This window comes from Palaemon carinicauda, chromosome 13, assembly GCF_036898095.1.
Source record: "Palaemon carinicauda isolate YSFRI2023 chromosome 13, ASM3689809v2, whole genome shotgun sequence".
Classification (NCBI taxonomy): domain Eukaryota; kingdom Metazoa; phylum Arthropoda; class Malacostraca; order Decapoda; family Palaemonidae; genus Palaemon; species Palaemon carinicauda.
Genome location: NC_090737.1, coordinates 33,454,483 through 33,479,934, shown reverse-complemented (window position 1 = coordinate 33,479,934; position 25,452 = coordinate 33,454,483). Strand labels below are relative to the sequence as shown.

At 44.2% G+C, this 25,452-nt stretch overlaps 1 protein-coding gene across 2 annotated transcripts in view; it reads right to left on the bottom strand.

The window, feature by feature from the left end:
- The window catches only part of tefu (Serine/threonine-protein kinase tefu), a 912,746-nt gene that overhangs the window by 850,831 nt on the left and 36,463 nt on the right, over positions 1–25,452 (bottom strand). For both annotated transcript variants that reach the window (XM_068385552.1, XM_068385553.1), the window contains exons 10-14: positions 24,544–24,678; positions 16,697–16,804; positions 13,937–14,045; positions 6,301–6,381; positions 6,099–6,183 (exon numbers count right to left, since the gene is read on the bottom strand). In XM_068385552.1, coding sequence (XP_068241653.1) covers positions 6,099–6,183; positions 6,301–6,381; positions 13,937–14,045; positions 16,697–16,804; positions 24,544–24,678 — 518 coding nt within the window. The remainder of the gene's footprint in view (positions 1–6,098; positions 6,184–6,300; positions 6,382–13,936; positions 14,046–16,696; positions 16,805–24,543; positions 24,679–25,452) is intronic.

Sequence of the window (25,452 nt, the reverse complement as noted above, 5' to 3'; positions counted from 1 at the left end):
CATCGGGAGCCTCTTGGTCATCGAGGTAGCGAATAGATCTATGGTGGGCTGACCCCACAGGGCCCATAGTCTGCTGCAAACATTCTTGTGAAGGGTCCACTCTGTGGGGATGACCTGACCCTTCCGGCTGAGGCGATCTGCCATGACATTCATGTCTCCCTGAATGAACCTCGTTACCAGCGAAATCTTTCGATCTTTTGACCAAATGAGGAGGTCCCTTGCGATCTCGAACAACTTCCTCGAATGAGTCCCTCCCTGCTTGGAGATGTAAGCCAAGGCTGTGGTGTTGTCGGAGTTCACCTCCACCACCTTGTTTAGCTGGAGGGACTTGAAGTTTATCAAGGCCAGATGAACTGCCAAAAGCTCCTTGCAGTTGATGTAAAGTGTCCTTTGCTCCTGATTCCACATGCCCGAGCATTCCTGTCCGTCCAGTGTCGCACCCCATCCCGTGTCCGATGCGTCCGAGAAGAGACGGTGGTCGGGGGTCTGAACAGCCAATGGTAGACCTTCCTTGAGAAGAATGCTGTTCTTCCACCACATCAGTGTAGACCTCATCTCTTCGGAAATAGGCACTGAGACCGCCTCTAGCGTCATGTCCTTTCTCCAGTGAGCAGCTAGATGATACTGAAGGGGGCGGAGGTGGAGTCTCCCTAACTCGATGAACTGGGCCAGCGATGAAAGTGTCCCTGTTAGACTCATCCACTGCCTGACTGAACATCGGTTCCTTCTCAGCATGCTCTGGATGCATTCTAGGGCTTGATTGATCCTTGGGGCCGACGGAAAAGCCCGAAAAGCTCGACTCTGAATCTCCATACCTAGATAGACAATGGTCTGGGATGGGATGAGTTGGGACTTCTCTATATTGACCAGGAGGCCCAATTCCTTGGTCAGATCCAAAGTCCATCTGAGATTCTCCAGACAGCGACGACTTGACGGAGCTCTTAAAAGCCAGTCGTCCAAATAGAGGGAGGCTCTGATGTCTGCCAAGTGAAGGAATTTGGCAATATTCCTCATCAGTTTGGTAAACACAAGAGGTGCCGTGCTTAGGCCAAAGCACAGGGCTTGGAACTGGTACACAACCTTTCCAAAGACGAACCTTAGCAAAGGTTGGGAGTCTGGATGGATGGGGACGTGAAAGTACGCGTCCTTCAGGTCTAACGAGACCATCCAGTCTTCCTTCCTGACCGATGCTAGCACCGACTTCGTCGTCTCCATTGTGAACGTCTGCTTGGTGACAAAAGCATTGAGAGCACTGACGTCCAGCACCGGTCTCCAACCTCCTGTCTTCTTCGCTACCAGGAAGAGACGGTTGTAGAAGCCCGGGGATTGATGGTCCCGGACTATGACTACCGCTCCCTTTTGTAGCAAGAGCGACACCTCTTGTTGCAACGCTAGCCTCTTGTCCTTCTCCTTGTAGTTGGGAGAGAGGTTGATGGGAGATGTTGCTAGAGGGGGACTGCGGCAGAACGGAATTCTGTACCCCTCCCTTAGCAACTTCACAGACTGAGCGTCTGCATCTCTGCTCTCCCAAGCTTGCCAGAAGTTCTTGAGCCTGGCTCCCACTGCTGTCTGGAGAGGAAGGCAGTCAGATCCTGCCTTTTGCAGACTTGGAACCCTTCTTGGATTTGCCACGGTGACTGTCGGCACGGGTACCTCCTCTGCTGGAGGTTCTGCCACGAAAGGGCGGGATGAACCTAGTTGCTGGTGTGTCCACTGCTGCAGAACGGAAAGGTCTAGGCACGGAAGGTAAAGCTTTAGCCTTACGTGCGGAAGATGCCATCCCCTTGATCAGCTCCTCCGGAAACAGACACTTGGAGAGAGGAGCAAACAACAACTCTAACTTCTGGCAAGGAGTGATCCCAGACGACAAGAAGGAGCAAAGATGTTCTCTCTTCTTAAGCACTCCCGACACGTACGAAGCCGCAAGCTCACCAGACCCATCCCGAATGGCTTTGTCCATGCTAGACATGATAAGCATGGCAGAGTCCTTATCCGAAGGGAAAGTCTTTCTGCTTAATGCTCCCAAACACCAATCGAGGAAGTTGAAGATCTCAAAAGCACGAAAGACTCCCTTCAACAGATGATCCATGTCAGAAAAGGACCAGCAAATCTTTGATCGTCTCATAGCCAGCCTGCGGGGAGAGTCAACCAGACTTGAGAAGTCGCCCTGGGCAGAGGCAGGAACTCCCAAGCCGGGTTCCTCTCCCGTGGCATACCAGACGCTAGATTTGGAAGCAAGCTTGGTAGGCGGAAAGATGAAAGCAGTCTTTCCCAGTTGCTTCTTGGACTGCAACCACTCTCCCATAACCCTCAAAGCTCTCTTGGATGAGCGTGCGAGAACAAGCTTGGTGAAGGCAGGAGCAGCAGACTGCATGCCCAGAGCAAACTCGGAGGGAGGAGAGCGAGGGGTTGCAGACACAAACTGTTCCGGATACAAGTCCCTGAACAAGGCAAGGACTTTACGAAAGTCTAAGGAGGGAGGCGTAGACTTGGGCCCTTCTAAGTCGGAGTGCGGTTCATCCAAATGTGCAGCTTCGTCATCCGATACTCCATCATCCGAAAGCTGAGTAGGAAGTGGCAAAGGTGGAGCAGAAAGCTGAACGGCTGAATACGGCAGCACGGGTGCATGCGTAGCTGCTGCGGATCCAACATCATGCCGCTGCTGGTCAGTCTGCGAGCTGGCAACAACATAAGCAGAGTGCTGGTGCGTGGGAGGGACTGCCGTGGGTTGCGGAGCATGCCGTATGGGATGCGGAGCATGCCGCATGGGTTGCGGAGCATGCCGCATAGTGTCAAAACACGGCAGCTCTACAGCACCTTCCCACTGCTGATGCGGTAGCTCACGCATGTCAACGGATGGTGCAGCATGAACATGCGTCTGGCAGGGTGGACTGCGCATCGGTGGTGGAGCTCTCACAGGTGGAGTGTGGGAGCAGGCAGCCGCAGTATCTGCTGAGCGCACAACCGTGGCAGGTTGTAGGTTAACAGGTGCAGTGTCAACCTTCTCAGCAGGATACTCTTGCATGAACGCAGCAAGCTGAGACTGCATAGTCTGCAGCATGGACCACTTAGGGTCTACCGTGGTTGGTGCGGCAACAGACGGAGTAGTAGCCTGTTGTGGAACCACTCTACCTCTCTTGGGAGGTGTGCAGTCTTCGGAAGACTGCGGCGAGTCCGAACTGACCCAGTGGCTACACCTGGGCCGTTGGACTCGCTCGGAAGGGACCTTACGCTTGAGAGGTCGTGAGACCTTGGTCAATCGTTTCTTCCTTGAAACTTCTTCCACAGACGAGGAATGAGAGGGCTCATTCGTCTGTTTGTGGATGGGACGATCTCTGACAGATACGTCCGCAACCACTGAGGGTACATCCGTACGCTGATCAAGGCCTGCCGAACCCTTTGGTCCTTCGACATTGCTTCTCCCCTGGGGTTGGGAGCTTGCAAGAGGTCCCGGACTGGGAGGACGACTGGCACGAACAGATGTACCCTCATGCACAACACTGACACTGACACTTTTCACTTCACTTACACTAACACTTCCCACTGCACTTTGCGCTTTCAGCTCTTTGACATCTGCCAAAAGCTGATTACGGTCATTAGCCAATGACTCCACTCTGTCACCAAGAGCCTGAATGGCACGCATCATATCCGCCATGGAGGGCTGAGCACTAGTAGCAGGGTCGGGAGTCACCACTACAGGGGAAGGAATAGGTTGAGGGGCATGGGGAGAGAAAAAATCAAAAGAGCGAGAAGAACTCCTCCTGATCCTATCCTTCTCTAGCCTACGAGCATTTTTAAGGAATTCGTTAAAATCGAATTCCGAAAGCCCAGCGCATTCCTCACATCGATCTTCCAATTGACAGGATTTACCCCTACAATTGGAACAAACGGTGTGAGGATCTATGAAGGCCTTCGGAAGACGCCTAGTACAAGCCCTAACACTACACTGCCTGTACTTAGGGGCTTGAGACTGGTCAGACATCTTGAATTGTAGAAATAGTCAAGGGGGAATTCCAAAATCTAGCAAAGTTTGTTAACAATTAATCCAAATTAAATCAAAAAGCTTGCTAAGCTAATGATAAAGCTTCCTGAATAGCGAAGGCTAAAATCTAGAGCGAATACATCACCAAATCGTGAAAAACAACTCCAGAATCAACAGCGTATCCAAGTAGGTCTTGCCGGTGGCACGACAGAGGAAAAATTGAGTTCTTGTTGACAAGAAGTACTTGAGTACCTGCTCACAGATGGCGCTGTTGTGTACACCCCCACCTGTATAGCGATCGCTGGCGTATCCCGACCTTAGATTTCTGTCGGGCAACGGAGTTGACAGCTACATGATCATCGGGTAAGATTAATATTGAAAACCCTCAGTTTACTATTCCTATGTTACGAGTTGCCAGCGATCTCTCATTGTTGCCAGTGTTTTAGTTCGCAGGTTTCAGCTTTGTACTCTTATCCATGTTTCCCTCTTTCTTGGTTCTTTTTTTTTTTTTTGTTCTCCACTTACTTTTTGTTCTTTCTATCACCTTATGTAACATTAGCATTGCTACAAAGTTCCAGAGGATGTTGTGAAAGCACAATCTACATATGAACTTCAAGTAAATAAACACATGCATTATAATTTCTATATGTCTGTGGAAACTTTGCTGATGTTCTCGTAGCTGGTAGTTTTTATTTACCTACCCTCTACTAATGCCTTTCATTTCTGCCAAAAGTAGAATATTTCAAAACAAAAGAGAGAGAGAGAGAGAGAGAGAGAGAGAGAGAGAGAGACTCAGTCATGCAGATGACGCAGTAAGGATGACGTCATCATTTAAAGACCGCTATATCTTCATTGTTTGGAAAAATGATTGACTATTTGTTCTTTTTATGACCTTAGGTAACATTGGCCTTGCTATAAAGTTCCTGAGGACGTTGAGAAAACACAATGTACATACAAACTTCAAGTAAATAAACATATGCATTATAACTTCTATAAGTGTTTGGAAACTCTGGCTTCTGTTCTCGTAGGAGTAGATTTCGTTCAACAATGCTCTACCAATGCCTTCCATTTCTGCCAGACGTACGATAGCTCAAAACATAAGCGAAAAATCGCTATAGATATGCAAAAATAACACACAAAGACGATTTTGTCAAACTCAGTCATGCAGAGGACACAATAAGGATGACGTCATCATTTAAAGACCGCCATATCTTCGTTATTTGTAAAAATAATTGGCTGCAACTTCTGTGGAGCATGTAGGATATGTTTACGCATACATAGAAGCAATAAAACAATTTTTGATTTCTGAAAGTTGTTATGTCAAAACCCCATGGCGGACAGTCCTCTTAATTGGGACTAATGCTGGAATACTTGGGGTTAATTCAAATGCAATACTTAATAACAGCTTTCAATTCTAGTGTGTTTAAGGGGGATCACAACTCTGCAATATATATAAAAGCTGTAAGAATCAGCACATCCCCTTCTGTAACCTGACTTTCATTAAGGGCAGCCCTCTTCAAGAAGAACAATTCCAGTAGAAACCTTAATTATAAAATGTTACAAACTCTTCATAGCAACAAGCTTAAAGAAATTTATTTTCTAAAAGACTATCTTAAATGTGTCTTTAATTTATATTCCATTCTCCTATATGGTATCTAAATTTATCCACTTCCCAGCTGCAGTTACCTACAGTATAACTAGTTTGACCCCATATTAGTTTCTAAATATTTCATTTGGTATACTTATAAAATCTGACAAACTAAAGGCACTTCTACAAGAGGAGCAAATGCACAGCAAGCAAACAGTTACCAATTTTTTTGTATGAGTGACAATCACGAGTGTAGATGACGTCACAGACAATGAAACAACGGGCAAACCATCAAAGTGCCCGTAACCATTGTTGAGGCACTGGATATGTGCCTGACTACTATCTGACACAACTCTGACTGCAATTTGTCCGGCGTCTGGCCCTAGCCATAAGTTTGCCCACCTGTGCCTACTGTCTACCTTGGACTGTTTGATCTGGTAACACTTTCAAAGCAAAATAATTATGGGCAAATCAGGGGCCGGCCTGCATTTACCCCTCGTGTGGAAGGAGCTTGAGCACAAAACTCACCTTCAGTTGGATTTGGTAAAATTGCTTGCAAGATGGTCTGATGAGCATCCTTCACTTGACCCCCGAATAAGGCTGCAGACTCACTCTGCATCAAACAGTAATTTCTTAATGGATGGTATCAGAAACACATGGAAATGATTTATTAATATAGTGTATTGTATACATATCTTTCCTACAATAGCTTCAATTCAGATTTTCTTACCTTAAAGGAATTGGGGAGAGAAACTTTCTGAAGTAGAACTTTCAAGGCTGCAAGAGCTTCTTCTGTCATACTAACATGTCCCTATAAAGAAAAGGCGCTACATTTTATAAAAATCTGGTTTAACATAAAATGTAAATGGTAATAAATCCACACCAAAAAAGTCCTGGTCTCAAAAAAATGTTCTTAGTTTTAATACTAACACCTAAGGAAAAAATGTTATTTTCATTAGTAAAATAAATTTTTGAATATACTTACCCGATGATCATATAGCTGTCAGCTCTGCTGCCCGACAGAAAAACCTACGGGCGGAATACGCCAGCGATCGCTATACAGGTGGGGGTGTACATCAACAGCGCCATCTGTCAAGTAGGTACTCAAGTACTCGATGTCAACATAGAACCAATTTTCTCCTCTGTCCACTGGGTCTCTATTGGGGAGGAAGGGTGGGTCCTTTAATTTATGATCATCGGGTAAGTATATTCAAAAATTTATTTTACTAATGAAAATAACATTTTTCAATATTAAACTTACCCGATGATCATATAGCTGATTCACACCCAGGGGGGTGGGTAGAGACCAGCATTACATGTTGACATTATTATGAGCTAAGTATTCCGTACTTCATTTTAGCAGTTATTCAAAATAACAAGCATAAAATAAATAAGTACCTGGTAAGGAAGTCGACTTGAACAATTACTCTGCCTTTTTAAGTACGTCTTCCTTACTGAGCCTCGCGATCCTCATAGGATGCTGAGCGACTCCTAGGAGCTGAAGTATGAAGGGTTGCAACCCATACTAAAGGTCCTCATCAAAACCTCTAATCTAGGCGCTTCTCAAGAAATGACTTTGACCACCCGCCAAATCAAGTAGAATGCGAAAGGCTTCTTAGCCTTCCGGACAACCCAAAAATATTAATAAAACATTTCAAGAGAAAGATTAAAAAGGTTATGGAATTAGGGAATTGTAGTGGTGGAGCCCTCACCACTACTGCACTCGTTGCTACGAATGGTCCCAGAGTGTAGCAGTTCTCGTAAAGAGACTGGACATTCTTAAGATAAAAGACGCGAACACTGATTTGCTTTTCCAATAGGTTGCGTCGAATATACTTTGCAGAGATCTATTTTGTTTAAAGGCCACGGAAGTTGCGACAGCTCTAACTTCGTGTGTCCTTACCTTCAGCCAAGCTTGGTCTTCCTCATTCAGATGGGAATGAGCTTCTCGTATTAACAGTCTGATAAAATAGGATAAAGAATTCTCTGACATAGGCAAAGATGGATTCTTAACTGAACACCATAAAGCTTCAGACGGGCCTCGTAAAGGTTTTTAAAATAGAACTTAAGAGCTCTTACAGGACATAATACCCTTTCTAGTTCATTTCCAACCATACGATAAGTTTGGAATATCGAACGATATTGGTCAAGGCCGAGAAGGCAGCTCGTGTTTGGCTAGAAAACCAAGTTGTAGAACATGTAGCCGTTTCGGATGAGAATCCGATGTTCTTGCTGAAGGCATGAATCTCACTGACTCTTTTAGCTGTGGTTAAGCATATCAGGAAAAGAGTCTTAAAGGTGAGATCTTTCAGGGAGGCTGATTGAAGCGGTTCGAACCTGTCTGACATAAGGAATCTTAGAACCACGTCTAAATTCCAACCAGGTGTAACCAAACGACGCTCCTTCGTGGTCTCAAAAGACTTAAGGAGGTCTTGTAGATCTTTATTGTTGGCAAGATCTAAGCCTCTGTGACGGAAGACTGATGCCAACATGCTTCTGTAACCCTTGATAGTGGGAGCTGAAAGAGATCGTTCTTTCCTCAGATATAAGAGAAAGTCAGCTATTGAGTTACAGAGGTACTGGTCGAGGATACGGATACTGACTTGCACCAGTTTCGGAAGATTTCCCACTTCGATTGGTAGATTCTAAGGGTGGATGTTCTCCTTGCTCTAGCAAACGCTCTGGTTGCCTCCTTCGAAAAACCTCTAGCTCTTGAGAGTCTTTCGATAGTCTGAAGGCAGTCAGACGAAGAGCGTGGAGGCCTTGGAGTACCTTCTTTACGCGTGGCTGACGTAGCAGGTCCACCCTTAGGGGAAGTGTTCTGGGAACGTCTACTAGCCATCGAAGTACCTCGGTGAACCATTCTCTCGCGGGCCAGAGGGAAGCAACTAGCGTCAACTTTGTCCCTTCGTGAGAGGCGAACTTCTGCAGTACCTTGTTGACAATCTAGAACGGAGGGAATGCATATAGATCTAGATGTGACCAATCTAGTAGAAAGGCATCTATATGAACTACTGCTGGGTCCGGGATAGGTGAGCAAACTATTGGGAGCCTCTTGGTCATCGAGGTTGCGAAGAGATCTATGGTTGGCTGGCCCCAGGTGGCCCAAAGTCTCTTGCATACATCCTTGTGGAGGGTCCAATCTGTTGGAATTATTTGTCCCTTCCTACTGAGACAATCTGCTATGACATTCAAGTTGCCTTGGATGAACCTCGTTACTAGTGAAAAGTCTAGACCTGTTGACCAGGTGAGGAGGTCTCTTGCGAACTCGTACCATGTCAGAGAGTAGGTCCCTCCTTGCTTGGAGATGTACGTCAAAGCAGGGTGTTGTCCGTGTTCACCTCCACCACTTTGCCTTGAAGGAGAGACCTGAAGCTTTTCCAGGTCAGACGTACTGCCAGTAGCTTCTTGCAGTTGAAATGCATTGTCCTTTGACTCGAGTTCCATAATCCCGAGCATTCCCTACCGCCTAATGTCGCACCCCAGCCTACGTCCGATGCGTCCGAGAAGAGAACATGGTTGGGAGTCTGAACAGTCAGGGGAAGACCCTTTCAAAGGTTGATAAAGTCCTTTCACCAAGTCAGACCAGACTTTATCTTTCCAGAAACCGGGATCGAGACCGCTTCTAGCGTCTTGTCCTTTTCCAGTGAAAAGTTAGATGATACAGAAGAGGACGGAGGTGTAGTCTTCCAAGTGACACAAATTGAACCACGGATGACAGTGTCCTAACCAGACTCATCCATAGCCTGACAGGGCAGCGTTCCTTCTTCAGCATCTTCTGGATGGATAGCAGGGCTGGGGGTTGATCGTCTTGTTCAGCAATGTCCTCATCAGAGGGTTCCTCATCCGAAACTGATGAGGAAACGGCAACGTCTGACTCGCTGAATCCGGTCGCACTGGTGGATGCGTGACGGAGCCGGACGCAATATCATGGTACTGCTGCACAGTCTGTGAACTGTCAACCATGGGGACGCGAGGAAGTACAGTGTCAACCCGAAACTGTCTAGACTGTCTGGGTTGTGCAGTCAACACCCTACCGGGTTGCTGAGGTTGCCGCACTGCGTCACAACAAGTCACCTCTGCTGGTTGTTGAACGTCTTCCTAGTGACACACTGAACGTCCACAACCACCTCCGAGAGTCGCTTAACGTCAACGTGCGACTGGCAACCCACACTGGGTCGCATCGGTGGAGGAACCACCTCAACTGGCGGACGCGAGTAGGATACCTCAGCGTCAACAGGGCGCACAACCAACCGGTAGGAAGGTTGTTGGCCAGAAGGTTCTTCTCCGTAAAAAATCCTCTATCAAGGACACAAGCTTGGACTGCATGTCTTGCAGCAAAGCCCATTAGGGTCTACGGGAGCAGGTGTGGCAACAGACGGGGTTAGCGACTGAAGCGGAACCATTTACCATCCCTGGAAGCCTTGTTATGCTTTAATAAAGTCCATAGGAGGCTAAGCAGCTTAAGGCTCCTCTCCAAATGACAGAGTCCTCAAAGGAATATCAGTAGGAGGGAGAACAGCACTTTCTCATCTACAGGAACCATGTCCGAGAAAAGCTAGGTTATCTCAGTGAGGGTCTCACTGGTGCATAAGCAGCAGACCAGAAGGCAACGTTATGTAACTGCTTGACAGTCTGTGAACTGTCAAAAACTGAACTGTCAACCACAACAGGTGCGTGAGGACATACAGCACTGGTGCATTAGCAGCAGACCAGAAGGCAACGTTATGTAACTGCCTGACAGTCTGTGAACTGTCAAAAAACTGAACTGTCAACCACAACAGGTGCGTGAGGACATACAGCACTGGTGCATTAGTAGCAGACCAGAAGGCAACGTCGTGTAACTGCTTGACAGTCTGTGAGCTAGCAACAACCAAAGCTGTGTGGGGAAGCCTCAACTCCTGACTGACTAGTCTGCGAGTGGCGGTAACCACAGTGGGTTGCGGAGGCTGACACACCGTGTCAAAACACGGCAGCTTGTGGTAGCTCACGCACGGCAACGGAGTGCTCCGCGTGTCTGTGGGAGTCAGCATGCGTCTGGCAGGGTCGACTGTGCATGGGTGGAGGAGCTCTCACAACAAGAGTGTGGGAGCAGGCAGCCGCAGCGTCTGCTGGGCGCACAACCGTGGCAGGTTGTAGGCAAACGGGTGCATCGCCAACCTTCTCCGCAGTCGGAGTGTGGGAGCAGGCAACAACCAAAGCGGAGTGGTGGTGCGTGGTGGGGACTGCCGTGGGTTGCGGAAACTCACGCATCGCGTCAAAACACGGCAGCTTGACTCCACCTTCCCACTGCTGATGCGGTAGCTCACGCATGTCAACGGAGGGTGCCGCACGTCGGCTAACGTCAACATGCGTCTGGCAGGGTCGACTGCGCATCGGTGGTGGAGCTCTCCGCAGCCGGAGTGTGGGAGCAGGCAGCCTCAGCGTGAGCTGGGCGCACAACCGTGGCAGGTTGTAGGCTAACGGGAGCAGTGTCAACCTTCTCCGCACGAGACTCCTGCATAACCGCAGCTAACTGAGTCTGCATAGACTGCAGTAAAGACCACTTAGGGTCTACAAAAGCGGCAACAGACGGAGCTACTGTCCGTTGTGACTGAGGGTCTAAAACAGCTGGTGCGGCAACAGACGGAGTTACTGCCTGTTGCGGTACCACCTTGCCACTCTTGGGAGGTGTGCAGTCGTCGTGATGACTGCAGCGAGTCCGAACTGACCCAGTGGCTACACCTGGGCCGTTGGACTTGCGCGGAAGGGACCGACTTGCACTTAAAAAGCTGCGAGATGTGGTCCATGGTTTCTTACGAGAAACCTCTTCCGGAGACGAGGAATAAAAGGGCTCTCTCGTCTTTGTGTGGGTGGGGCGATCTTGGGTAGATACGCCCGAAACCACGGAGGGAAAAACGTCTGTTCGTTGATCAAGGCCTGTGGAACCCATAAGTCGTTCGACATTACTTCTCCCCTGGGCTTGGGAGCTTGTAAGAGGTCCCGGACTAGGTGAACGACTGGCACGAACAGACGAACCCTCGGACGCAACACTGTAACACTTTGCGCATATCACTTTATCACTTTGATTTTCTGTTTTGCACTTATTTCACTGAAATCGAAACTTTAACTGATTTCTACCTGAAACACGCAATCCTATCCTTCATTAAAAGGTAGTAATTGCGAAAACAGTCGTACAATACAACAGAAAACATAAATAAAGATAAAGAATTCAGTGGCTGGGAAAGAGACTAAACACTAGATCAAATAAACTACGTTTACAATCTCTCACCGCACATAGCCTGGGAACAAGAATAAAACCCTAGAAACGTTTTACCTTCTTCCCCTACAGCGACTAGGGAGGAGAGTAAAAAACGAGAACAACGTTACCAGCTTGAACGAAACGTTTATTCTCCTCTCTCTCCCTCCGTCTCTATCTCTCTCTCTCTTTCTCTCTTGATTTCGCACCTGAGAGAAGAGCCCAATTATATATCGTTAAAACATGTTATTTGCTAAAGGAAAAAACTGAAAGGTTTTCCAAATAAAAAGTTCCTTTAATTTAGAATTTAAACCATTTAAGCTAAGAAAGAATGAACGAAACGCCAGAATCGGTTTACTCTTACTGCAAAGTGAAACCGTGATACACTCTCTCTCTATCGTAACGATAGAGCGCATGTTGAACGTCCTGAACGTCAACAACTGCGTAGACTAAAAACTAAACGTTAGTTCATCTTTGAAAACAGTACGAGACTATCAAAGAAATTCTTTCATAAAACATTAAAATTTAAAAAGTATTAAATTCTTTAAAGGTTAAATACGATAACAACGGGCTCAATGTTAATTAACTTCGGTTCCAAGTTAGGACCGCCTACTATCAGGAAAGGTCGCATATAAACAAACATAAAGATTTATTGTTATATGTTTATAATAAATGGAAAGTTAATCGAAGAGGCCTATAAAGGCGGAGAGATATAAAATATATAGATCTATAACGTGTTAAGAAAAAATTACCAAAAACCTAAACACACTTCCGTCTAAGGGAAGGGTCGGCCATTTAAAAGTGAAAGAGAGTCCATACTCTCTTCGTCACCATAATTAAATCTATCCAAAACGAGTTCAAGTTTTGAAATGAAGATAAAACCCCTGCATAGCGAAAGCTCAAAACTGGAATAGTGTACTTCACCAAATCGTTGTGAAAACAAATCCAGTTAGTAACAGCGTATTTAGTAGGTCTTGCCAGTGGCACGACAGAGAGAAAATTGGTTCTATGTTGACATCGAGTACTTGAGTACCTACTTGACAGATGGCGCTGTTGATGTACACCCCCACCTGTATAGCGATCGCTGGTGTATTCCGCCCGTAGGTTTTTCTGTCGGGCAGCAGAGCTGACAGCTATATGATCATCGGGTAAGTTTAATATTGAAAAATACAAAACCTTTAAAGTAATTTGTATTTTTCCTAACTATACAAACCTGATTCTTTTAACAAGTAGGTCTTGGATGCAAGTTGAAACAGCCATTGAATCTTTAACAAGATAGATGCACTAGTTAGTGGGAGGTAGGCGGTGAGAGACAACTGGCTATATCACATAATTTATTACATTAAATTAAGCGAGATGGTTGAAGCAGGACGATTAACTTGAAGAACTCAGGTTTGTATGGTTAAGGGAAATACTAATTCCAGTACTTTGTGATTTGTTCATACACATACACAAACTCAAGGCTAAGTTTTTTCTACTATCTACTTCTGGATGTAGAATGTCATTGACTAACTTAGGCCATAGTAAAGTAATGAGAATAATAATAGTGCTTGTTTATACAGTTCATGCAATTTCACTTGAAAAACATGACGAGATCATAAGGGGAAAAGTATAGAAATATTGATCATTACACTTTATCTTTAAATCAACTTCTAAGCCAGTGGATTTTGGTGGGTTGAGCAATAAACTGACAGTCGGTTGATCATAAATGCTTAATGTAGATTGTCAGCTAGTTACTTCCTCTAACAGTCAAACCAACACCAACACTGGTGCTTATCATCCATTAACTGAATTCTTTTTGTCTAAATGCTCTATTGCATTCATCCAATGTAAAATAAATTATGTGTAACTATTTTTCTGTATGCCCTTATCATCTATCATTGCTTTTCTTCCCGAACAGTGGATTAATATATACTGCACAACCCTATCCAAAATCCTGGTCTACAGTCATTCATAACTTTTTGAGAGCTTTATGAGTACAGTAGTTATTCATTTTATGTACCATCTTCTAGTGTCATCTTTAATTATCTTATCTTCTATCTCTTGGACATCCAATCTACTAAATTCATCACCAAATAATGTAATCACTTATATCACAATTAATGATTAGCATGTGCAAGGCACTTACCTCATAGAAGAGTTTAAAAACATTGACGTTAGGTATAACTAAATCTAAATCCATAAGCGTTTTGATCAATTTCAAACCAGGTCGACTGCAGAGCTTTCCACTTACTAGCCTGAATGAGAATGTAAACAATGACCAATTAATACAAATATAAATCTTATGATTAATTATGAAACATACACTGATAATACAGTAAATTCCTTACAGCAGCAGTCAACACAAGATTCCTTATTACCGAAGGAAGAACAAAGCACTGAAATTCATTGTGCAGGCAGCAGATCTGGACTTGAGGTTGTCGGTGGAAAACCTCTTATAAATGATCAATCTATTTAAGAAGGCACCACTCCACTTTATCATTCCTCGCGTGTAATTTTGTCTTTTCCATTTTGCTTTGTTTTCAAATACTGTACATGTCATATTGTATACTTCAATTTCAACTTATGAGGGGAGTCTAGATATAGATTCCTTTCCTGTTAATCACAATGCTTGATTTTAACCCTAGAATAAGGTTGTGGGTAATTTTTATCCTATAACCATGAATTTCATGAGCGCATAGCCGCATGGGTGGAGGCAGCCAAGTGGGTCTTTGTGTAGCTTCATTTGGCAGTTAGCTCTCACGCTTGAAGGTAGTGTTTCGGCGTCCGTGTGTCGTGGGGTCTTGTATGTTGTGCGTCAGGTAAATTTTACCCCACAACCGTGATAACATACAAACTTGAGGACATTATGAATAAGTTTGGTATGTCAGAAGTAAATTTTTTGTTGCCAAGTGAAACTGAAAATGAAGATGATAATGTTGAAAGTGAGATTTGGGATGACTGATACTGACAAAGAATATGAGCAACCTTCTGAATCTGATGCTGCCAGTGATGAGTTCGATGTAATGGAATTACAGAGTAGGGCATGCAAGAGACAAAGACGTTCAGTAACACCTCACAAGCCATGTGGTGTCCAGCATGAACACCTACCATACCACCCTTCCACCAATGACCCACAACTCTAAGAACCCTCCCTGTCTTTCTCTGCTAGCCTGGTTGTGACAGCTGTTGCTAGGGGATGTAAAAGGCTCCATGGTGTGTCTGTTCAACTTGCTACAAAACCACTAACTCCAGCTGCCTGTGCTGTCTCTTCGGCTATCCGTATTGTCACTGCTGCTGCCCCTGCTCTCTCTGCTGTTGCCAGTGCTGTCCCTGCTGTCTCTTGGGCTGCCCATGATGTCTCTCCTGCTGCCCATTTCATAATCTTTCTCTTTTTTGTAAACAAATTTAAAGCTTGGTTTTTTTCATTTCTTAAATGTTGTTGTTGGGCTCTCAGGACCAGAGACTAGTAATTTATGGTCATTCTAGGTTCTTACACAGTGATCATAAAATGTCAAGAATTTTTTACTTACAACTAGGTTATTTTTTTACTTACAGAAAAAAAATAAACCCAATTTTTTACTCTCTCCCATACAGTGTGAGTTGCTACCAGGAGGCTGTGCTTCCTATACCTTACGCTTCTGTGACCTGGGTATGTGCGAATCATCGCTATAGACTATAGCTGTAATATCTTTTTTTTTATAGATTGTTTTGTATACCCATGTAATAAATTTTCATATTTCTGGTACTTTTTTGAGTTACCCCTAACAGATACGCTTTGCCGTAGTAATAACTTAAATACCAGGGGAAATAAAAGTATACACACATTTTCTGCCAATGATTTCATAGTAATTAAATTTTGATTAAAACTAGTTTTATTAATTTTCCGAAATTGGGGTAGAATTTACCCCAAAAACCGTGTTCCTGTATGTATTATTAACGATGGTGTTTAAGGTTTCATACCAGGAAAGGGTACAGAAGGAACTCCCAACAATGAAAAAATTCATAAATAATACACTATAATATCTAGGAAAGAATTGATATAAAAAAAACAAAGTGAAGGACTTAAATTGCTAAAAGGTCCTATGTCCTCGTCCTCTTATTTTCATGATAATTTTATTTACCAAGGTACTTTCTACTTGTCTTTACACTGCTCCAGTATATATATGTTCTGTATATATGACTAGCTCTATATAGACCTACATACGTATACAATGATATAGTTAACAATATTTTAAGTTGGCTTCTGGGATTATGAATTAAGCATACTATCTTAAAATTGTTCCCAAGTTTTATCTACTGGAAACATTATACAATATTAGTGCATGCAACCAATAAAAAATGATGGATAAATATTTAGATATACACATGCAGATTCAACCTTTCCCACCCCCTCCCCCTTTCCTAACTACAACCAGCTGGTTCAGCAATGTGGGAAATTGTGGTACCCCTTACACCAGGGGTATGACTACTCCCTCTTCCCCTACCTGAGTGATGGGGAGATACCAAGTCAGCAAGACAGGAAAGAAATGTATGTATGTATGTATGTATAGCCACATATATGCTCTTTATTATATAGGGGAGGATGACTAGAATACTGTACATCTAATTTCATCTATTCTGTGATGGAGTGAGATACTATTAACAGTTTTTCTTATGCTTAATATAATACATACATGACCCAGTAAGCTACTGATTTTTGGCGTTTTGTGTACAAATGCTAAATTCATGACCAGGTTTTTAAAGTGTCTGTTTGAACAATTAGCTTAATAAGAGATATACTGGATGATGTTTAAAAATACACATTAATGCCAAGTGAATAATGACCATTCAATAAATCTTTCAATACTGATACAGTCTTCATATTAAAATATATACAGTATCTAAATATCAAACATTTTTATCATACCTTAAAGTCATATCCCAAATGGGGGTCCATTTTCCAGAGCGAAGATCATCTTTGGCATGATTTGAAGAAAATGCTTCATTATAACGACAAGCCAGCCCTTCAAGACACCTTGAGTATAAAAGAGAAAAACTCATTAAATGATAATTTCCACTAAAAAAGAAACAAAACAAAGTCACAGCTACACAATCAAGTTATGCAAAATACACAAGCTTTATCAGTATCAAAATCAATCACTTACATATAATGAGCCATTCCCTTCTATATTGTACAACATTACTACCACTACCTGGTATAAATGCCCAGTAATTTTCAGCACTTTTTTCATCCATAAAATACGCAGATTGGTCCCTGCTCCTACATCTTGCAAAATTAACCAAGCACATTTTTTACTCAATCTAACTACCCCAAGATATACACATTAAACGTCCTTCCAAACTAACTACTCTCCTTACAAAAATCACAAATTTTAAGTAATTTGTATTTTTCCTAACAGTACTTAACTCGAACTACTTTCTTAGGAGTATCTGGGATCTCCTCCCTAACCGACCAAGAATTTTGCGTACAGTAGTTCCCCCTATCTCCGTTTTCCTTTGTTGGGTCCCTCCGTGGCGGATGGATACTCGCCCTGAGGCGCCCCGGGGTCAGCGTGCAAGAGTGCGCTGCTAGGTCTGTGTCACCAGGAAGCATATGTTTAAGTACTTTTCAAACTCCAGTAAGACACTCGAAAGTAGTTCGAGGTAAGTACTGTTAGGAAAAATACAAATTACTTAAAATTTGTGATTTGTTTCAACATGGAGTATTTACCTTGAACTACCTTCTTAGGAGACTTACTCTTTAGGAGGAGGGAGTGGACTTACCGGAAGACCCCCATTACCATCCCAGGGCACGGGACCTAGATAGGAGGCTAGGTCTAGACGACACAGTGGACAGGGTAGGAGAGTCAACATGGCTGACACCTCTTCCTGCAAGGCTGTTCTCTTCTTGTGATCCTTGGGTGCCAGCCATTCTGCCCGATGTTCGGGAATCAGAGGGGGCGGGTCTGTCAGGAAGGGACTCCTGTATCCCTCTCTGAGGACTGTCACGGACCATGGGTCCGCACCGTTGTCCCGACATGCTTGCCAATAACGTCTGAGGCATCCCCCCACCTAAGGCGTGGGAAGGTGTAGGGGGCCTCCCTTCCTATCTCCTTCTGAGGAGACAGTTTGAGCGAGCTCGCCTTAAGCCGGCGTATTCCTGCCTAAAGGAGGCCTGGGCTGGGGCACCACTCCTGCGGGAGGGCCGCGGGGATTGATGCCAGGAAGGGGAGGGGGCCTCCTGTCTAGCTGGTGGCGTAGGTGGGTAGGCCCCATCCACCAATGGTCTCCTATGGGGAGGACGTCTTGCCGCTGACTGTCTGGGCTCCGTCAAGTCCTTAAGCTTCCCCACTCTCTCCATCGTTTCTACTACTGCCTGAAGGGGGAACACGGTCTCACCACACACCGGAGCATTCCTTAGGAACTTCACCTCACGTTCGGGATGTCTACGGGGGAGCCTGTTAAGAATTGTATCCCTCCTCCTTAACACCCAGTTTGCCGTCTGGGTCAGTGACTGGAAAGTTAAGGAATTTCATCGCCTTCCCTCCCGAACGTATGAGTTCCTGTAGTAGGGCCTGATTCTCCAGCACTGAGAGATCGTGGAATAGCTGGAACCCTACCAGGGTGCACGTCCACCAGTCCAGCCAGGAGGTCACAGTTACGATGTCCTGTGAAGTGTCCTCCATCATAGCAGCCTCCACTTGAGAGAAGACCACTGGGGCAGTAAGGCTCCCGTCATCTGCACTGCCCTGGTTTAACATCGCGACGGCTTCTTCTAATGTGCGGGGTCCCGCATGACCCCCATCCGGCACATAAAACTTTATCTGGGTCCTCAGTCCAAGCAGGAGCTTGAAGGACCCTTCGGCTCTTAGGGAGTTCTTGTGCCTTACAACAAACCGGTCGACGTGGTCCATGCCCAAGGCCACGTCCGGAGCTAGAGGTAGGGTCAAGGATGGCTTCTGTTGAACCAGATTGTCCACTATCCCTCCCAAACCCAAAAGCCAAGCCTGCTCTGACGATGGTTTAGGCTCGTCTAACCTGTACTGGTGCCGAATCAGTGCCAGGACCTTCCTGTAGGAGGACACTTCATCGGGGGAGCACTCGCCGGTGTCCAACAAGCCGTCTACCACTTGATCCTCTGTGTCAGCTGCATCCTCGATCACGAATGGATCCGTGGGAGCAGTCGTATCCCTTACTTCTGGCCGGCTCGATGGAGCGGCTGCCTCCGTCACGGATGAAGCCGCTGGGGTGGAGGTGGCCGTCATGCGTCTACCCCCTCCCGGGGTAATCCGGGGAGAGTAACTCTCCTGTTGAGCCAACGGCTGCATTCGATGCCTGGATGGAGCCGGTGAGACTATGGGTGTGGGTGCCATGCTGCTGGGCCGAGCCAGCGGCTGCCTCCGCTGGACGGATGGAGCCGGTGACTTGCCGGGCAAAGGCAAAGGAAAGTTGATGTGTGCCAACAGCTGCATCCGACGGGCAGACGGAGCCGAAGAGACACTGGGCAAGGGGGCGGGAGCGGCTCCAGCGGCCACCAATCAGGCACTGGAGCGGCAGGAGCCCTGTTCGACCCGCAAAGGGGAAAAGCCACTTTAACCCACTTACTCTTGGAAGAATTCCTCTTCTTATTCTTCCTCCTCGTAACCTTGGCCTCCTTACTCAAAGGGCCTGCGTGGCAGCTCGATTTCTTCCTCTTAGACCTTTCTCTTCCATCTCGCCTCCCGGCTGCTGGAGTCCTCCAACAACGAACTGTAAGACGAGGAAACAGCCAAGGTAGATGAAGAAGAGCTATCTGAGTCCTCTGTGTCTTCTGCCACTAACCTAGGGGCTTGTAATTGTGCTACCGGGCTGACGGGTTGCCTGAAGTCCGGTGGTAGGGAAGCCGAAGGCGTGCATAGTGCCCCTCGAAAGGCAAACCAACACGCAAACTCCTCTTCTTGCCGCATGGGTGACCTGAAGGGCGTCCTTAGCGCCGTCAACACAATGGAGTCAGGGGTCTAAAGAGCACGTGACCTGACTTTCTTTGACTAGCCCGCCCCAGGAAACTGCTGTTACTGAAAAGCAGTGCCACGATGGGGGGGAAGTAGCTGTTTCTGACCTCCCCCACACCGTGTCTTCACTCGAGACGGGTCCTGCCGGCACCAGAACCTCGTCTACGGAACACACTAGCAGACCCCACACTCGTCTGCGTAGGCACAATATAATTAGCATCAGCGACACCAGACTCATGGGGAACGGCAATGGGCCGTTTCCCCGCAACGGACTTACCTCGTCCCCTACTCTGGGTAGGGGAAGGAGAACCTCTCTCTGAAGGAGCTCAAGGCGACGCCCAGGGCGAGCTGATACCCGACTTCCTAGGACACCGCTTCGAAACCTTTTTCTTCTTAGTTGCGTATAAGGTCCACTGCAACTCCAGCTAGGACGCACACTCCGGACACGTGGATGCAGGCGAGCACACTGCCTCTACACGAGGAGCACAACGTGTGCGGGTCGACATCGGGCTTAGAAAGCCAAACCCCGAAAGACTTACCGGCCTTGGGCCCGGGACAACGACGTTGAGATTCCATACGGGAATACACGAATACACAAGCAACACAAGTAACACAAGGAAAGGATGTGAATGGGAAAGCACAAAGAGAACACGTGGATCACAATGGCAGGTCGGACGGGATGCGAGAGAGAGCAGCGAGATGTTATCTACACCGCGACCAGATGCTTACTGACGACACAGACCTAGCAGCGCACTTTCGCACACTGACCCCGGGTCGCCTCAGGGCGAGTATCCATCCGCCACAGAGGGACCCGACAAGGGAAAACGGAGATAGGGGGAACTACGCAAAATTCTTGGTCGGTTAGGGAGGAGATCCCAGATACTCTTAAGAAAGTAGTTCGAGGTAAGTACTCCATGTTGGAACAAGCAGAATTTTAATATATAATTTTTACTCACTTTGCTATGTATCGTATAGCTAAACTCAAGGGATTAAACTGACCATTATGAATAGCTTATTATTTTCATCTTAGATGTTAAATACGTATATCAACATATAAATTGGTGAAATCCAGTGAAACTAATGAAAACATTATTCTGAAGGCATCTTAAATTTACAGTTCAGTAAATAACTCCATATTTGAGGGGAAAATTAAGACATTCAATTTCCATTACTGCCCTCTTAGCTCACTAAAATTAACTCCAATTAATCAATATTACTTCTCTTCCTCTTGTTTTTCTCAATTTTAATAGTTAATAGATGAAAGATTTATCTTAATGTTGTTACTATTCTTAAAATATTTCATCTTAATTGTTAATTACTTCTCTTGTAGTTTATCTATTTTCTTTCCTCACCGGAATATTTTCCCTGTTGGAGCCCTTAGGCTATTAGCATCTTACTTTTCCAACTAGGTTTGTAGCTTAGTAAATACAGTGAACCCTTGTTTATCACGGTAGATAGGTTCCAGACGCGGCCGCGATAGGTGAAAATCCGCGAAGTAGTGACACCATATTTACCTATTTATTTAACATGTATATTCAGACTTTTAAAACCTTCCCTTGTACGTAGTACTGTTAACAAACTACCCTTTAATGTACAGAACACTTAATGCATGTACTAACGTACCCTAAACTAAAACAGGCACAAATATTAAAGGCGACTTTATATCATGCGTTTCCTGTACACGCCAGAAAGCACGATAAAAAATGGCAACCAATGTTTTGTTTACGTTTATCTCTGATTATAATGAAGAAACAAACGCATTTACACATCTGTGTATAGGTTAGTCTCTGCATCAATTATATTGATTATTCAGTACAGTATGTTGATTTGGTTATTACTAATGTTTTACTAATTTTTCTTAGGACTTCCAAATGAAATGTTTTTCTTTATGACGCTGCCTGAAACGACGGCGTCATAACGTACGTTCAGTAAACAAACTAAGGAATTTAACGCCATGATGAAAGTGATAAATAATGATATTACAGTAAAAGCTTTTATCAAATATGTTATTACAAATATTATTTACCGTATCTATATAAAATCATACATACGTAGCAAAGCAGGAAAACAATCTGAGAGAGAGAGAGAGAGAGAGAGAGAGAGAGAGAGAGAGAGAGAGAGAGAGAGAGAGAGAGAGAGAGAGAGAGAGAGAGAGAGTTGTTTTACATACGTAAATGGAAATTTTAAACAAACAAAAAAAAAGCCCCATTTCATATAAAATAGATTACAAATATTTTCCTTTATCATATTACAGTAGTCTGTATAATACTGTAAAGTTCAGTACAGTATGTTGTTGTTATAATCGTGGCGATGAAATTCTCACGAAACAAAAACACGCCATTTGATTACAACAGCTGATTCATTCTCTCTCTCTCTCTCTCTCTCTCTCTCTCTCTCTCTCTCTCTCTCTCTCTCTCTCTCTCTCTCTCTCTCTCTCTCTCTCTTTTCGAGTTATACAATACTTACATTTAGATGAAGAAACTAAAATTAGTTTTCTTAGTGTCAATTAAATACGAAACGAAAAAATTAGGCCGAGTCTACATCCATTTCAATCATAGCTAAAAATACGGCATCCGATTTCATCACCAAACCACTATTTTTTGGGAAATATCATTTTATTCTAGAAAATTGCCACTCTTTAAATAGTTAATTGCACATTAAGAAAGCGTGTACTTTTGTTTTTAAATTTCGGGTGTGTTTTAAAAATCGAGTATTGTTGACTTCTTTTTGTTTTACTTTTGGCTGTGATTAGATCAGCTGTCATCTAGCTGCCGCTCTTGAGTGTGTACGAATACACTAACAAAGTATCGTTTATACCATTTCTTAACTTATTCAAACCGTCTACAGTATACAGTTGATATTACATAAGCACCAATGTGATATAACCAATCAAATTTTTTGGGTTATTACATTTTAAACCCCCCCCTCTCTCCTCTCTCTCTCTCTCTCTCTCTCTCTCTCTCTCTCTCTCTCTCTCTCTCTCTCTTTCTCTCTCTCTCTCTCTCTCTCTTTCTCTCTCTCTCTCTCTCTCTCTCTCTCTCTCTCTCTCTCTCTCTCTCTCTCTCTCTCTCTCTCTCTCTCTCTCTCTCTCTCTCTACCTCTCTCTCTCTACCTCTCTTTCTCTACCTCTACATCTCTCTCTCTCTCTCTGTGGGCTAATTTTCACTACCTCCCATTCCTTACCTCTCTCTATCTCTCTAACAAATGATATCTTTGTTGCTCCTCAAAGTTTCATTTATATTGAAAATCGATCATGATTCAATTTTCCTTACTTTCTCCAATCTCGCACCATCGGTCACATCGCGGTATTTTCGATATTTCCGGAAAATCCGCGATATATGTATATACATGGGTTATGAAAAAAATCCACGAAGTGGTGAATCCGCGATGGTCGAACCGCGAAGTAGCGAGGGTTCACTGTAATAATAATAAAGAGATTCTGACAAAGGAAAAATCTACTTCTGGGCTCAACCTGTGTCGCTCCGTGAAATGCTCCTTAAAGCACCATTTCTAAGGTATAAATACTGCTAAATATTCCAGAGAAAAAGTTACAAGGAATGCCAGTAATATACCAAGCTCGCTCACCCTTATAGGGTGTCGGTTTAGTAACTGGGGCGTGTTAAAACCACTACCTGAGGTCCCTTACCAATTAGTCTTCTCCATCCTCAATATCCCCCAACACTACGAGGTGCCGTTCTACATCCGACTACTGCCCGCTACTAGGGCTACTGGGCCCCTCATCACCACCCACGCTTCTCCCATCATTCCTTTTCTAGCGCTGCAATATCCACACGCGTTCGTTTTCATAGCTTCTTTGTGACTTGTGTTTTGAAGATGACTGACCTTTTGGAGACCCCTACTCCCCAGTTAAATATTGCAATTACCTGTTTTAATAATTCAAGGTAGCGACACGCGTAAAATTAATAGTATTGTTAATTTTAGTCTCAGCAGCATTGTGTGATGCCTTACCCTCGGCAGCCATTTTGGTGTCGCTACCTCCTAGAGCTTCATGATTATTAAGACTTTCAATTAGTTCCTCATACTAATTGTAGTCTTGTTTATTTAGCTCAAGACATCTTACACAGTGTTTGAGTACCTGACCGGGCCGTATGCAGCTTTGGAAGGTAGCCTACGCCAGTGAGCTTCCCCTTCGATATACGTATTTCATATCTAGGTTAAGATGTTCCTATTGAATATTATGAGGGGAGTTGGGACACGTTTAAACTTTATAAAGGATGATATCCTTAAGTCATTGTACTACCTGACCAGATTAATAATAATAATAAAGGGATTTGGACAACGGAAAAAACTATTTCTGGGCGAGGGACCTGTGTCGCCCAGTGAAATGCTCCTTGATAGCACAATTTATAAGGCATAAATACTGCTAAATATACCAAAGAAAAAAGATGCTTGGAATGCCAGGAATAAACCCAGCTCGTTCACTCTAATGAGTGTCGGTATAGTAACTGGGGCCAGTTAGACCTCTCCTTCTTCAACATCCCCCGGAACTACGAGGTGCCGATCTACACCCGACTGCGGCCTTCTACTACGACTATCCAACCCTCACCCCTACCCCTCCCCACGCTCCCTCACTCATTCCTCCTTAGCACCAGCGAAGGTTCAGACGTGTTTTTCATAGCTCTGTTTTTTTTTTTTTTTTTGTATTTTTTAAGATGTCAGACGTTAATAATAATAATAATAATAATAATAATAATAATAATAATAATAATAATAATAATAATAATAATAATAATAATAATACCAAGATATGGTTACTACAAACCTTATCATATGATGTTGCACAACTACCTCTGTACACTCTGCCAAAATGCAGGTAAACAACTCAAGTAGAACTGAACATTTTTCTTCATCAAAGAATAACTTGTATGATTTCAAGAGTTCCAGCAGAATTTGGTACCTAAAACAAGATGAATTACATTTTAAGTTAATCACAAGATAGCCTAAAGAAACAGGGCACTACACAAAAATAAATAACTAACGATGAAAATTTTACTTGAGCGCTTCCTTTATCAAAACATTCAGAGACAGTTCTGCTATAAAATAGCTCCAGAGACCTTACACACAAAATGTTAAATTACAGCAAATAATCAGACCAATAGTTAAATATAATTAAAAGGTTCAATAGATTCATTAAGTTGACATAAATGATCTGTAAAAATGAATTCTAAATTTCAAGGGTATGAAAAGAAAAGATATACTCAGAATGAGTTAATAATAATGAACAGCAGTATCAAAAACTAATTTGCTAAAGCAAGGAAAATTGCCAGACTTGATAAACAGGGATAAAACTGCCGTAATACCCTGCCCTACATTTTTAACTAGTTTCATGAGACTCGACGTAGCTTGATTTCCAATGTAGGAAGGATTTTCTCCCTTTAAAATAACTTGACTTATACACGTCCTGAAGCCAAAATCTCTCTCACTCTCTCTCTCTTTCCTTGCAATCAAATGACATACATCAAATACATTCAAGAAACTTTATTTATTCTATTTATCAAGACACTTCCCACAATGGGGGGGGTAGATGACATGAAAAAAGGGGGGACTTTTCCTCTCTTTGCTCCTCCCAGCCTGATAAAGCTTCATATGCTAAATTCCATACTGCTGCTACCTTAGTGGTCATCAAGACAACCGGAGGAGCAGTAAGAAAGGAGAAAATAAATTATTCAGA